The sequence below is a fragment of the Lampetra planeri genome, chromosome 25 (genome assembly GCF_965212315.1).
Source record: "Lampetra planeri chromosome 25, kcLamPlan1.2.h2, whole genome shotgun sequence".
Taxonomy (NCBI): domain Eukaryota; kingdom Metazoa; phylum Chordata; class Hyperoartia; order Petromyzontiformes; family Petromyzontidae; genus Lampetra; species Lampetra planeri.
This window is the reverse complement of record NC_136131.1, coordinates 11,231,458-11,245,827: the sequence shown is the minus strand read 5'-3', so window position 1 is coordinate 11,245,827 and position 14,370 is coordinate 11,231,458. Positions and strand designations below refer to the sequence as shown.

Here is a 14,370-nt window from a genome sequence, read left to right as displayed (position 1 = left end):
AGCTTCAAATCTAGGATATATTTAGAGTTTGCGTGTTCCTCCCGTGGCCGTGTGGATTTTTCCCCGGGTCCTCCGCTTTTCCCCTCCACATTTAGAAACGTGCGCGTTTCGCTTATTTGAATGCTACACATTACGACGTGATAAGCCACTTGGTTGAGCTATCATTCGTGATTGCCAGGTAGCTTATAGAAAATAGCTATACAGCTCCATGGGCCTTACCCAATAAAATAAAATAAATTGTTTAGTAGGAACAGTAAATAGACTACCCACACTTCTCTTACCTGAGAATACTTTCACGGTTAAATTTTTCTGGGAAACATTTGAATAAAATGAAAAAACATACATTTCTACAGGGTCAACTATGCAGCGTGACCTTGTTTAAAGGTGGGAGGCAATACAAAAACTCACAATTATTTAATAAATAGATTCTGTGTTTTTTTTTTTACAAACGACACGATCCGCTTTCGTCTGTCGTGCATCCTGCTCTGGCTCTCGCCCCCTGTGCGCACGAGGCGAGGCTGAATTGTACTTTTATTTTTGTGCCAGCATTCTTTTTGACTTTGGGTATAATAATCTGGAAGGGGGTGCAGGGTGGGGGGGGGGTAAGCCTTCAGCAGGGGTATTGATGGGGGGGGGGGCTCAGTTTCCTGCCACTCTCCGTACATAGTAAATGTCCGTGCAGCACGTGTCTTGTGTGGGACGTAGCAAGGACACGCGACAAATAACTTAACTTGCGGCACAAGACAGCACTGTGGCGCATACAAATCTATATCGCCGACACTGTATGTCATGAGTCAGATATTATTCATTGCCTTGAAGGCCGCTGAGTCAATATTTAAAGCTTTGTAGTGTGTGTGTGTACCATAAATGCAGTAAAGTTGTGTGTTTGTGTTCACATATGCCTCATGGTTGCTTTGGCTACATGCGTACACACATGCACAATCTATTCAATTATAACAATAATAATGTTCAGAACATTTCGTCCATTCACTGGTAGATGAAGACCTTCCCACGCTGTCAGTCATGAGGGGTTTTTTTTCGTGCCAAAATGTACCGTCTTGTTCATTGTGGGTTGGTGAAAGGAGGGTTGAAGGGAGATCCAGGATCACGTCACATATCACTCACAACGGATGTTCGCCACGGCCACGAATCAAACTTGGATTGCCATGCTTATTGCAACGTGTGTTAAACCACCACGCCACTGCACACTGTCTAAGACTGTTCTTTAACGAAACAGTCAAAAGTATGAATTTCCACATCCAAAAAAAAGTATTTTGGTTCATCAGCCGATTGGTCTTCCAGACCAACATTTTTCAGCAGCATTTGCCAAAGCATGACAACTCCAGACCGGTTTTGACTTTTTGCTTCCCATCAGCAGTTGTGCCGGTTTAACAAATGCAGCCCGGTTCCAAATGATGCAGGCCAGAGCACTCTTCAAAATGGGTAGGCGTCCATTCAGCGTAACAGACAGTATTCTCAATTATCCACCCGCATGTCAGCACCCCTGATCAGAATATACTATTACGACCGAACGGAGTTTCCCAATATCCACATTTAATCGTGCTCAAGAGGAGGAGTGACCCAGATGTGGCAGCTAAATGATCCTTGCATTTTCCTTTCACAAAGTCGCTTGGAATTCCCCCTGATCTGGTAAGATCTGGGAAGGTGATGAGGATTGAGACCGGGCAGCACTTGCACGGATGGGTGACCACCACGCACACAAATACAAGGTGCAACAGGCGTTGCGGGCAGTAGAGGCCAGAGCAGCAACATCCATAGTTGTGCTCTCCCCCCGCCTCCACAAGTCCGTACACACCAGCGTGGAGAAGTATGGTCAGACATCCCCGATGGGCCACGAGATGTGGGGAGGCCCTCATCCAGTCGTGGATAGGCAAACAATGGGTAATAGGAGTCACCAAGTTTCCCGGAATCGCTAAACTCATCTCATCTTCTCAGTGTTTGTGCAGAAGTCACCCGGAAGCAGTCGATCATTCATCATGTTCACGTTGTATGCAGATAACCAGACGGATAACACAGACACACGTGGCTAACAACATCTGCTCATAAGGCACTCTCAAATCGACACCAACTGCACACCATGACCGCAGACGTACATTTGTTACCCCAAAAACTCACGATTGTACCTATAACCATACGTCGATAATGATTGCGTGTGGCAAAAGTAGAACGCATTTTTATGATAATGCCATGATTAAAGCGCTGAGCGAGACACCCTTTATAATATTGACACGTGTGGTTCTGAGACGAGGTGAAATGTGTAAATACGCCCTCTGGACTCATTCGCAACCCCCGCCCTGCACAGCTGCGTTCGGCAAGAGCCTCTGCCACCAGTGGACAGGAGCCGCGCGATGGGGCTGCTTCTATAGCCGCATACAGGCCGCTTGAGCTGCTGTGCAAAGGCTGCCACGTTATACACTGCATTGTGTTCCAAATACGTGGAAAACAATGCGGTTAGGGTTACCACAGCATACTCTTTTGCCATACTAATTATAACGGTCCGGTTTTAATCGTAATTGTCAGACCTTTGTCAAACCACTGGCGGATGAAGGCCTTCCCAGGACGTGTCGGTCCGTTGTGGTCGTTTGACCATACTTCACCATGATCGTCGGTGTGGGGTGGTGAATATGGGAACCCTGGAGTGGGTTCAAATATTTATCGCTACCGAATAGAGGTGGCCAGATTCATAGTGGAGTGTGCTATCCACTGTGGCATCACTCCCCCCCCACCACCACATCTTTCATGTATGTTGGAGCACAAGTGCACAGTGCACATTCATTTGGGCACCACGAGTACTCGCTTGCTTAATAGGTGAGGCTGTGCTGGCCCATTTTGTAATGCTTGGCGGCTCTTTGCTCCTGCTATCTCATTTACCCGCCAGGTTATACTCAGCTGGAATTCATCTGGATGCATAGAAGCAGATGAGCATCTGCAATGAAGTGTTTACATATACCTTAACATAAACAGAATTTCTGAGCTTATTGTTCAATAATTGATAACTTTTTCCCCCAAAATGTGTTTAAAAAAATAAATATGCACAAGCGCATGCAAAAACTAAACAGCAATATGCTAATGCCATTCTACAAGTAGTGTATGTAATAATGGTAATGTATCACTTAAAATCAATGTTTGGATTTGCTCTGCATTGAGCATCTGCAAATTAATGACGTACTTTGTGATGTACTCACATATGCTAATGCACATTTAAGCTAATAGAATGAACACACACACACAGACACACACACACACAGACACACACACACACACAGACACACACACACACACAGACACACACACAGACACACACACACACACAGACACACACACACAGACACACACACAAAGGAACAAAAGCAGGCGCGCGGAGCATTTGGCACGGGTGGCGAGCGTCCGTGGCGGAGCGTCAAATATTAAAAACCGAACCATCTGGGCGCTCTCCGTTGGTCGTCCCTCTCATTAGCCTGAAAGTTCATCCGCTCGGCGTGGTTCCGGTGTCGGGAATTCGCCTATTGTCTCGCCCCGCAAGGCGATACCCGCGGACGCAACAGGCGCACCAGTCGGTGGACGTGGCTCTGATCGTAGCCCGCGCTCGTTTGTGCCATGCGCCTCGCCAGTTGGCCGATGGCGCGGGTGTCTGGTGACGCTGCTGGCGCATTCATGCGCATGTAGGTGCGCGAGCTTGTGTGCGTGTGTTTCCACAAATCTGTTATCAGCGCAAGGGTCTGTAGTTGCTATCGCCTTGCTTGTGGCTGTGTTTATGCCTTGTTTTGGTCACTCTGGGTTCCACAAAGGACCCGATGAATCCTATACCCCAGGGCTTAGTTTCTCACTGAATATTTTACGGGTCCGCTGGTAGACTGGAGAAGGTGGCACGGGACTCGAAGCCACAGCCGTGGCTGGGATACTGTATGCGGAGAAGCATACTGAATGTGGTGTGCCAGGTGCAGACATATTTTCCAGGTCACCGTCGCAGCTGAAATTGAGCTCTGCCTATATCGTATGAGACGAATGTCTAATTTAGAGCTGTTCATTAAAGGGCCTCGCCATTGCCACGTGGCTGGCACATTGTAAAGCTGCGGTTGCGTAGGCGAACGGGGAGCATTTAGAAGAAGACTCGATGACGTACAAGATACACTCGGCATGTTTGGTCAGATCAAGGAAGTTATCTCCAAAATCAGTGGTAGATTCCAGCAAGTGAAACCCCGTCAAGAGCTCTGTTCAGTGTAACACATTTTTTTAAGACGCATCCCTGAAATCACTCACTCATGCGAGGACAAGTGACACTAGATTGCCCCTCTAAAATGTATTTGGCCCAACCTTCCATGCTGGCCAGGTGTCTTGGTAGAGGTTGACTTAGCGACACTCGCCCATAGCTTCGACTGCCGTGCCTGGAGATCGAATTGAACTGCCAGATCAATGTTCCAATCATGACACACCGCAGTCGGATCTCTGTGCGGTGTGCAGCTTCCTAAAATAAAATTCAGGTGCATGTTGGTAGGTTTTTATAATCCGGATTCTTCTAGGTTGTCCAGGAAAGCCTCACTGAGTCTCAAGACTCTTTTTCAGGAGGATCCTGCCACCGTAGGAGCAATGTTCCTACACATCTAATCTCGAATGAATATATTGCAGGTACATTGTTAGCCATGAGTTGTCGGCCAATACCAATGAAGTTTTTTTTACGGTGTTTTAAAAGGAAGGCCATGCAGAACAAACAGGGGGAGAACATACAAACTCCGCACAGAAAGCGCCAGAGTCAGGAATCGAACCCATTAACTTCTTGCTCTGAAGCACAAGCGTTATCACTCTGCCACCTGCTACCAGGTTGTAGACCTAAGCCTCTGGATTTGACGCTGCAGCTTCGTAGCAACAACAACAACACCACACGGAGACCCGTGCTTTATTTTCCATTATAGAGGTTTTTGGGATTGGATCACGTAAATATAAATGTGTCGTTAAACATTTGTAAGGGTTGCCACGTAAACAAAACGTGTCAATTAGTTACCAGTTCAGCACATCGGTGTGTTGGAGAGTAAACCCACAACATTTACCTATATTATGGATAATATGGGTGGCGAAAGCCGATTTGTTAAGTAGTGCTTTAATTATCGACGCAGCATTTTGAGCAGGGGGTGAGTTTGTCGAGGATTTTATTCCGGTTTCCCGCACGTCCGCGCTCTATCTCTTGCGCGGGTATCTCTTTGCTTATTTATTTATTCATCATCAGTCCGTTAACGTGTTCTCGGGATTATAACAGACGGCCCCTCAAATTAAAACGCATCCCAAACACGTGCCCGGCCGTGTCAATGCAGTTGTACAGATCTGGTCACTCGTGCAAGCATGCCGACCGCATAATGAGATGCACGTACAACTTTTTTGCATTTAACAGGCAGAGGTGGGTGGTGGGGGGGTCTATTATTTGTATTTGTTGATCTGGAGCGGTAAGGGTGGCACATTGGTCGTAACACTTGCTTCTTGAAATCGACCACCTTTCCGCTGTGAAGTCCGTATGTTCTCCCCCTGCACTGCATGGGCTTCCTCTGGGCGTGTAAGAACATAAAATGTAATGAATGGTTCGTTGGCTTCCCCAGGTGAATAAATAATGACCGTATTATTATCGCGACTGCTACTACTCCGACCTGCTGCTGTGTGCTCCTCTCTGTAACGAGCACACTGAACAAGAGGTGATGTCCAGAACACCACAGTGGAGAGGCCCCAGTGTATTGAGCCCTGGGCCACTCGCTTGTTGAAGCCTCGGGGTGCTGCTGAAGGGCTCTCGTCGGACGGGCGAGCATCACTCCATCTCTTAACCAGATGCATTCATGTGCAGCAGCAGCACTGCTTGTGTTGTTGTTGTTGTTAATGAGGCATCATATTTATTTTCTTCAAGGTGCATTACTCGCTTTTGTTTTTTTCTCTTGCAACATTACCTGGATGTATGTTGTATGCATGTTGTACGTATGTTGCATGTATGTATGTTTCATGTATGTATGTTTCATGCATGTATGTTGCATATATGTAGGTTGTATTTATGCATGTTGAACTGCTTTCGCAGCGTACGTAGCCAACCGTGCTCATGAGAAGCGCAGGGAAAGGACAACAAACTAAACACAAAAAGCAGTTTTTGAAAAAACGAGTTTTCAATCGAGATAATTTAAAAGTGCACAGCCTCCAGTGGCTTCCTAACATCGCAAGGGAAGAGCGTTCCAGACGGCCGCAGAAGCGCATCTAAAAGCGCCGCGCGATGCAAGTGACCACCGCCTTCGTTCGATGGCCAGCCAGAAGCCGCTGCTGCTGCTGCTGCGAGGATGAGCGGAGTTGTTCGCCTGAGGATGGTTTAGCAGTGCGCGATCTACCGCACGTGCACACCGCACCTCGCCGTACAAAAAAAGCGTCTTTCCGCTTCAGTGTGCAGCTGTCCCAGAGGATGCGAACGCTGCTTCGCGTCGTGGGCTCCGCGAACATCAGGAGACACGCATCGGCCGGGCCACGCCGCAGACACTCGCGCAGAATTGCCAGAATCAGAATCTTGATTCACACTGCAGGAGCAATGAGCTGCTGAAGCTCTTTCTCACAGATGTCCAGTCGGGACAAGTCAGAACGTTACAACAACAATTGTGCCATTCATCCGGCTTGCAGGGTGGCGCGCTGGTGATACTCGATCCCTGACTCGGCCGCCTTTCTTCGTGGCCGCTTGTAACGTCTTCCCCCCCACCCCACCCCCCCTCTTCCGCGTCGTCTTCCTCCGTCTTCTCCGGTTTCCGCCCATGGCTGACAAGGGACGTTGTCAAAGGCATTGGGCCAAACGTCCCAATGCAGGACCCTCTTGAAAATAGTCTCCAGACTCAGTGTGGGCTTTGTGGGGTGACGAAGTGATTCGATTAGTACTCGGTGATTGTTGTCCCCCTCCGCACGGTTGACTACGTACGGTGTGAAAGAAGTTCAGCAGGCATACATACAGTGCCCTCTGCAGAATTTACCCCGGGGATAATCTGAACCAATAATTAGAATTCAGGTTACTTTTTAACAACTGCTCTGGGGCGTCGCGAGTTCTTGACCGCATGATGATCATGTTCACGATGAGCTGAATGTGTATTTTGTCTTCACTCAACATCGCTTGCACGTTTCATCTTGGAGCAACCGTCGACATGGAAGAATCGATTTTTTTTGGAGTGCATCTGTCCCCAAGAAGTTGCGAGTGCACTAACGCCCGTTGTATTTAATGCAGGGGCCCTCTTACATAACGACCTCATAAACCGCAGCGTGCACAGGCCGCCTCTCCATACTGCCTCATATGATGTCGTTCCGCGTGACGCTGCAGCGGAGACTGGATATAAGGACGCATTATATAAGCGCAGCTTTGGTATCTAGCATCATACTCTCACATTACACCGCTGGGTGGAAGGCAAAGGGCAACTTCTGATACAAGCACACTTTGGACATAAGCACACACGTCCATAGTCTGAAGTGGGGTTGGTGAACAGGGGGCAGCGTAGACATGGAACCATAGAAGTAGAGTAGAACATGACCGGATCAGACATCACTTTCCCTCTGATGTAAGCCATGGCCAGGGATCTCATGTTGCGGAGAAGGTGAATTTGAAGTGAATATGATCACTTGTGTTTACACCAATAATGTGCAGCTATTAAACATTCAGCCAGGACTGTGGCTTGGAAAGTGTTTTGAAAAGACCGCAGATATTAAGACGAATGTACTTTGTACACCAATGTACGCTCAGAATTAAATGAGACCAACTGAAAAGTGTCCCGTTGATTGAATACATCAGCTCATGTTTCCCCGCGTGGAATAAAAAAAAATGTAAGCGATAAACATCCGTTATTAATTTCACATATATCCCGCACATACAATTATCAGTATGAAAGAACTTCCACATCCATACATCGTGATGTCCGGCGCGCGTTTGGGTTGTCAAGCACAATGTCCAACGGAAGCTCGCCGGCGGGCTGCGCAGCGAACATCTCCGCGGTCGTTACGTACCCTCGATTTGAGGGCCGTTTATTTGCAACTCTCATCCGCAGTTCCCCGAGTGCGGTTTCTACGGCATGTACGACAAGATCCTTCTCTTCCGCCACGACCCGCATTCGGACAACGTTCTGCAGCTGCTGGCAACGGCCGATGGCATCCAAGCCGGAGACCTCGTCGAAGTGGTGCTTTCAGGTGCCATCACGCACGCACGCACAAATATCTCTCGGTTTGCCGAGCCGTGCCAGGGCCGTGCCGAGCCAGCCCAGCACGGCTTAGCACGCGCCGGGGTTGTTTTTACGTTGCTCTTGACATCAGGGGCGCCGCGGTGGCCAGATGTTAACTAACTTGCCTGGTATGCAGGAGGTCGTGGGTTCGATTCTGACCGTGACCATGCCTGTATATTTGCAGTTTGTGTGTCTCTCTCTCCCCGTGGTCACGTGGACTTTTCTCCGCGTAAATCGGGTTGGCTGCTATACATTTACACGTGATAAGCCAGCCACTTTGTCGAGCTTTTATTTCTGGCCAAGTCACTTCAGGAAAAAGTTATATAGCTCAGTGGGATATACCTGGTGAAAAAAAAAACCTGAGTCGAGACACAGGTAGACGACGCAGGAAAGCCAGGGTTGTTCATCTTCCTCACAGCGTACCGACTGATGTCTCGTGCAGTGAACACGTCGTTAGCTCCGCCCCTGGCCCTGCTTGGCCTCCAGCCAGGTGCACGGTTTGGTTCCGACTCGGCACGGAAACAGCAGATGGAAAACAACCCGTACCGCGAGGGCCGCGTGCTGACTTTCAACAGAGTGTTGTGAGCACGCGTTAGGGCTGGCACGGAACACCAGGAGGCGGTGTTGTCGGCTACCACGCCCAGATCGCCTTCGTCTCCACAGTTTTGACGTTTTCCACATTGCACCGGGTTACTCATTTGATGTTGAATCAACATAAGGGAGGACCAGGGATGGTTCCGCCATGACTCACCGCTGATATTATCCATGGCTGGGAGTCAAAAGCAGGTCGCCTGGTTCGCTAGCTAGCGACACACAGCGCACACTCACACACAGTTGGCTACATACGGTGTGAAAGAAGTTTAACATATATACATACATACGCAGGCAAACCTGTGATCATCAGCAGGTGACATAAATGAGGAAATCACACGGGAAGGGGCACTGAGAATGCTCTTCCTGCTATCGCTGAGCTCACTCTTCTGCGTGAATGTCCACGCGTGCTTGCAGCGATGTGAACCTCTGCCTTTGTTCTTCTGATGACATTTCCAAGTGTGTCTTTCAAAGGCGGTCACAGGAGTGGCTCTCAACCTCAGGTGTAGGGAAGTGTACTTGGGGCAGATGTGTTGAAGCACAGAACCATCACGGCATTGTTACGTTATTGGCGGTGACGTAGCGATCGAATCGTGCGCACGCCCTGCATCATGGGACCCAACAGGTCAGAGGGGGCCCAGGCACCTGGCTAGGAAAATGGAGCGGAAATTGTAGAGGGGGCCCAATTCCATTCCCAGCACCATGGGCCCTTCCAACCACGTGCCACACCACTGGCTTTAGGTTGCCCCTGTTTTTTGTCACGAGCACAGTATTATTTTTCATCACCGCAACGGACACAGCCCTTGGCCGCGATGAATAATCCTCAGCACAGCGCCGCTGTGAGCCACGAGCGACCGCGCGTCCCAAGAACGGCGCCAACGGCTGTTTTGAGCGCTCCACACCATCCGTTGACTGTGCGCCCGTGATTAAGGTAGACCGACAAAAAGCACAAGCCTCGGTACCGCGGCCAATTCGGCCGATTGCTATGGTTACAACTTCAACTCTGAAACAGTATCACGCTGGGCGAACGCGCGAACGCGTGGATAAGTGAGAGCGCGGCGTTCGCCGTATAGTTGCACTAGCGTCTGGGCTCTGCACAAGCACCCCTTTATTTAAAAGGTCTGGAAATAAAGAAAGAACGACCATTCTATCGCGCGCAGTCTTTTCAACCGAAGAGCCGAATCTTTTTTTTGGGGGGGGGTGGGGTGGGGGGAGGGGGAGCTGGAGCAATGCGTGCAAAGAGAGGGGGGACACTTGCGTGGACATTTGAAAGGAGTCTGTGTTCTGTAAATGTCACGGTCCGGAGAAGCTGCTCATGGGAAAGCGTTGTGCCTCTGCTCTCCTTCGCGGCCCAGTAACGAAGGCTTCGTCCGACGGAAGCGGCCCAGTCGTTACCGCGGCTCAAGAGCGCAGCCCGTTTAAGTGTACGCGTCGCTGGATGGAAAACGTCTGCAGCGGTGGAGGTGGCAAATTCTGGAGAAAGAAATTTTCCTGGAGGAACCCGATGAGCTCCGAGGCTCTTTTTCACAGATGTCCATTAAGGGGCGGGTCAGAAAGTTACAGCAGCAGACAATACAAAAACCGATATGAGTGCAAAGTATAAGAAAGGTATGCAAGTCACACAAAAAAATAGAAAATAAATCATATATATATATGCAGAAATAGCAGTAAATTTATCATATTCTTTGCAAAACGCATTTGTAAAAATATATCCTTTTACCAAAGTCTTAGTGCGATTTCAAATTTGCGACCTGGTACCTTCCGTTGATTTTGTTTAGCCACGCTCATTTGCTAGAGTGACCCGGGGCAATAATCTCTGCCAGTGGGTGCTCAGTGATTGCAATGCAAATTCCCAACTGAGTAAATTTCCTCTTATTATTAGTATTTTCATTTTGTCAAAAATCTGGTCCTTGACGCTGGCACGCAATGACCAACTCTTGCGAACATCCACTGCGAAGCACGTGACATGCATTATTTTGGTTATAAGAAAACGAAAACTGCACAAATCTTGACTTTAAGTTTTCGTGACTGCAGGGATTCATATTTTTTGGGTCTTTCGGTTGTCATCAGGAAAACGACCGCTTGCGTTGCGATCGATACGTCATAGTTTTCTGCTATTTTTGATTATTTTCTTTGAACGTATCTACGTGACTTTACCGAAAGACCCAAGAATATGAAACTGTACACTTTTCTTATTTTACCAGGTAAGGCCCACTGAGCTGCGACATAGCTCTTTTTCAGAAGCGACCTGGCCACAAATGATAGCGGCTAATGACGTGGAAATTTACAGCAGCCAAAGACTGTAAATGCATGCTGACGTTGATTCTAAATGTGGAGGGAAAAACCGGAGGAGCCGGAGAAAAAGTCACATGATCACCACGGGGAGAGACGCATGCAAACTACAAATATACCCATGACCTCCTGTATGCCAGGCGAGGTAGTTAACATCTCGCCACCGTGGCGCCCCAATAACCTCGGCAACACGTGATGAAATGCGCTACCGCTTGTCCACGTCACCGTCCATTCTCATATGGGTGGCAACCGCATCTTGTTATCCATGTTGATCTACTCCCGGTCTTTACTTCACCCGGAGATGTAAATACTCCACTAAGACACACATTTAAATGCGATGCAAATGAGTCCTGGGTTACATCACAAGATCGAAGATCGTGACCTCAAGTCGATAAGACCAAACCGGCGTCCAATTGAATTAACCGGTCACAGGAAATGGTTCATCCTGACAATATTTAAATGTTGAGAGGACGGGGAAAATTGCACAATTGAAAAATAAATAGATGCAATTTATATCAGGACCATGTATAAAATAAACAATGCACAATAACTTTCAAATGTTATTAAAATCAATAGCAATTGGCCCTGTATCAAGACAGATACGAGGAAGAATTTGCGTGAATAAAGACAGATTATACGTTCCACCCCTCGTGGCCCCTCGCACCAAATGCGATTAAAGGATTTGCGCCGTAATACGTATCGCTTGGTGAACAGCGCTGATGAAGTAATGCATCTGATGATGACGTTGATGAATGTGGGATCAAGTCAACGGTGGTGTTTTTTTCTGTCTCTCTTTCTCTCTCTTTTTTTGCCAAAGCGTCGGCGACGTTCGAGGATTTCCAGATCCGTCCGCACGCGCTCTTCGTGCACTCGTACAAGTCTCCCGCGTTCTGCGACTACTGCGGGGAGATGCTCTGGGGCCTGGTGCGGCAGGGGCTCAAGTGCGAAGGTCGGAGGGATGGATTCATTCTCTCGCTCAACGTTTGCCGGGCCGATCGATCAATCGCAATGGTCGTGTCTATATAAAGTATATATATATTACATTTGGTAAATTGTGTCAAAACTCGTGTACGTGAAGTTTTAAAATCGGTATCAAAATTTGCGAAGTATTTTATTATTTCCCTTCTACGTGACTTTACCGAAAGAACCAAGAAGATGAATCGCTGCAGTCACGAAAGCTTTAAATCGAAATTTTGTTTCGGTTTAGCCAAAGTGAAATTCAACTCGGATGAAGGAGATGTTACCTCACTTGCCCAGTAAGAAGGTGGTCGTGGGTTCGATCACGACCCTGGTGCCTGCCATGTCGACTTTTCTCCGAGTCCTCCGGCTTTGCCCTGCTCCACGTTTAAAAACGTGCGCTCAGATTATTTGGCCGCTTGTATCATTGATCATGTTCCGATGATAAGCGACGTCGCTGAGGTATCGTGTGCGGCCAGGTCACCTCTGAAAAAGAGCTCACAGCTCTGTGGGGCTTCACCTGGTGAAAATAAAACCGTGAGAAAGGTGGGCGCTGAGGTGCAGAATGAAAACTCATCATGGGCACGCTGTCTCTTCATGGACACGCCAACGAGGTTGAAGGCTCCACAGGGAATGAGCCACACATGCAGGTAGACTAGAGTCGGTAGCATGTGAACAGTACGCAGAACCATCGTCTGAGGTATACTTGATGTGGTGTGCTGGGTAGAAACACATATATTGGGCCACTTGCAGACTGGAATATATCGGCATCTGACGAATAGCCAGAGCCATAGCGATATGTATACTACTGGACGTGGTGTGCCGGAATGTGGAAATATTTTAAGGGGTCACAAAGTCGAACAGAACCCAGCCGAAGTGAAGTTCCACTCAGAGATCACCGGTTGCCTTCACAGCGCCATGATGACGCTATGGGTGCTGTTCCGGTCAATGTTTCAGACTTGTAAATGGTCAAATCGTCAATCCAGATAATATACGGAGTTTTCAAGTCATCTAGCACGTGGATAAGTAACCGAGATATGTTATTAACAATTGGTTTTTGGGGTTGGCCACGTAATGCTCCCATCAATGTATTGTCAAGACCCTTCACCACCCGACGAAACTCAACAAATGAAAGTGTTTAACGTGCAATTTATAATTCATATGTTGAGCTCACCAGTGAGTTGAATAACTGTTTTCACAACCAAACGTGTCAATTAGATAGTCAAAACACGTCTCTAAATCTTGATTATGGCCTGTTTTCACGGTGTTGTTGTGTTTATTTTTCCATGAGACGTCATATTGAGGGTATTGATTTAGGGGTAATGGCATAACTTATTTATTGCTGTTTCATCATTGACATGAAAATGCTGCTACAGAAGCTGCCACAACCATCTGCTAAAAATCGATTAGTATAGTTTAAACGGTCACATAGTCACAGATACGGTTTATTTACTTAAAATGTATATTGGTATTGAAGTAAACATGTTATAAAATTGTAATATGTAAACGGGCTCGCATTTATGTCAACTGCAAAATGAAGTTATAAAGAATCGACAGCTTAGCATCGCACTGTGATTTTTGTGGGTGGGTGGGCGGGTGGCTGAGTGGGTGTCTGAGTGGGCGGCTGGGTGGTTGGGCGGGTGGGTGGGTGGATGGGTGGGTGGCTGAGTGGGTGTCTGAGTGGGTGGCTGGGTGGTTGGGCGGGTGGGTGGTTGGCTGAGTGGATGGCTGAGTGGGTGTCTGAGTGGGCGGCTGGGTGGTTGGGCGGGTGGGTGGGTGGCTGAGTGGGTGTCTGAGTGGGCGGCTGGGTGGTTGGGCGGGTGGGTGGCTGGATGGGTGGGAGGCTGGCTGGATGATTTGCTGCATGCTGCCGGGTACTGCATCCCACCCATCTCGCAGGCTGTGGCCTCGACTACCACAAGCGCTGCGCCTTCAGGATCCCCAACAACTGCTCCGGCGTGCGGAAACGACGGCTGTCGACCGTGTCTGTCAGCAACCCCGAGGAGCTGGTGCCGGTGAGACGCGGGTCGCGTGCGTGACACTTTGGCGGTGCCGGCGATCGCGTGCACACGCACACACACGCACACACGCACACGCACACACGCACACACACACACGCACACACGCACACACACACACGCACACACGCACGCGACCGTTCAAACAGAACCCGGGGTCCGTTACTATTTGCTGTCGAGTTCGGCTAACGGCGCTGCTGCAATTGTCATAAAAAATTGTATCCAAGGTCTTGATTCAATAATCACTGGAGCTACTGACATTCAGTTCCCCATGCCCAGATATTAGT

The 14,370-nt window shown here is 48.5% G+C and overlaps 1 protein-coding gene across 1 annotated transcript in view; it reads left to right on the top strand.

The window, feature by feature from the left end:
• Positions 1 to 14,370, top strand: part of LOC144727453 (serine/threonine-protein kinase D3-like) — a 46,463-nt gene that overhangs the window by 8,864 nt on the left and 23,229 nt on the right. Inside the window, exons 2-4 of the mRNA XM_078606302.1 lie at positions 8,055 to 8,193; positions 11,926 to 12,057; positions 13,965 to 14,080. Coding sequence (XP_078462428.1) covers positions 8,055 to 8,193; positions 11,926 to 12,057; positions 13,965 to 14,080 — 387 coding nt within the window. The remainder of the gene's footprint in view (positions 1 to 8,054; positions 8,194 to 11,925; positions 12,058 to 13,964; positions 14,081 to 14,370) is intronic.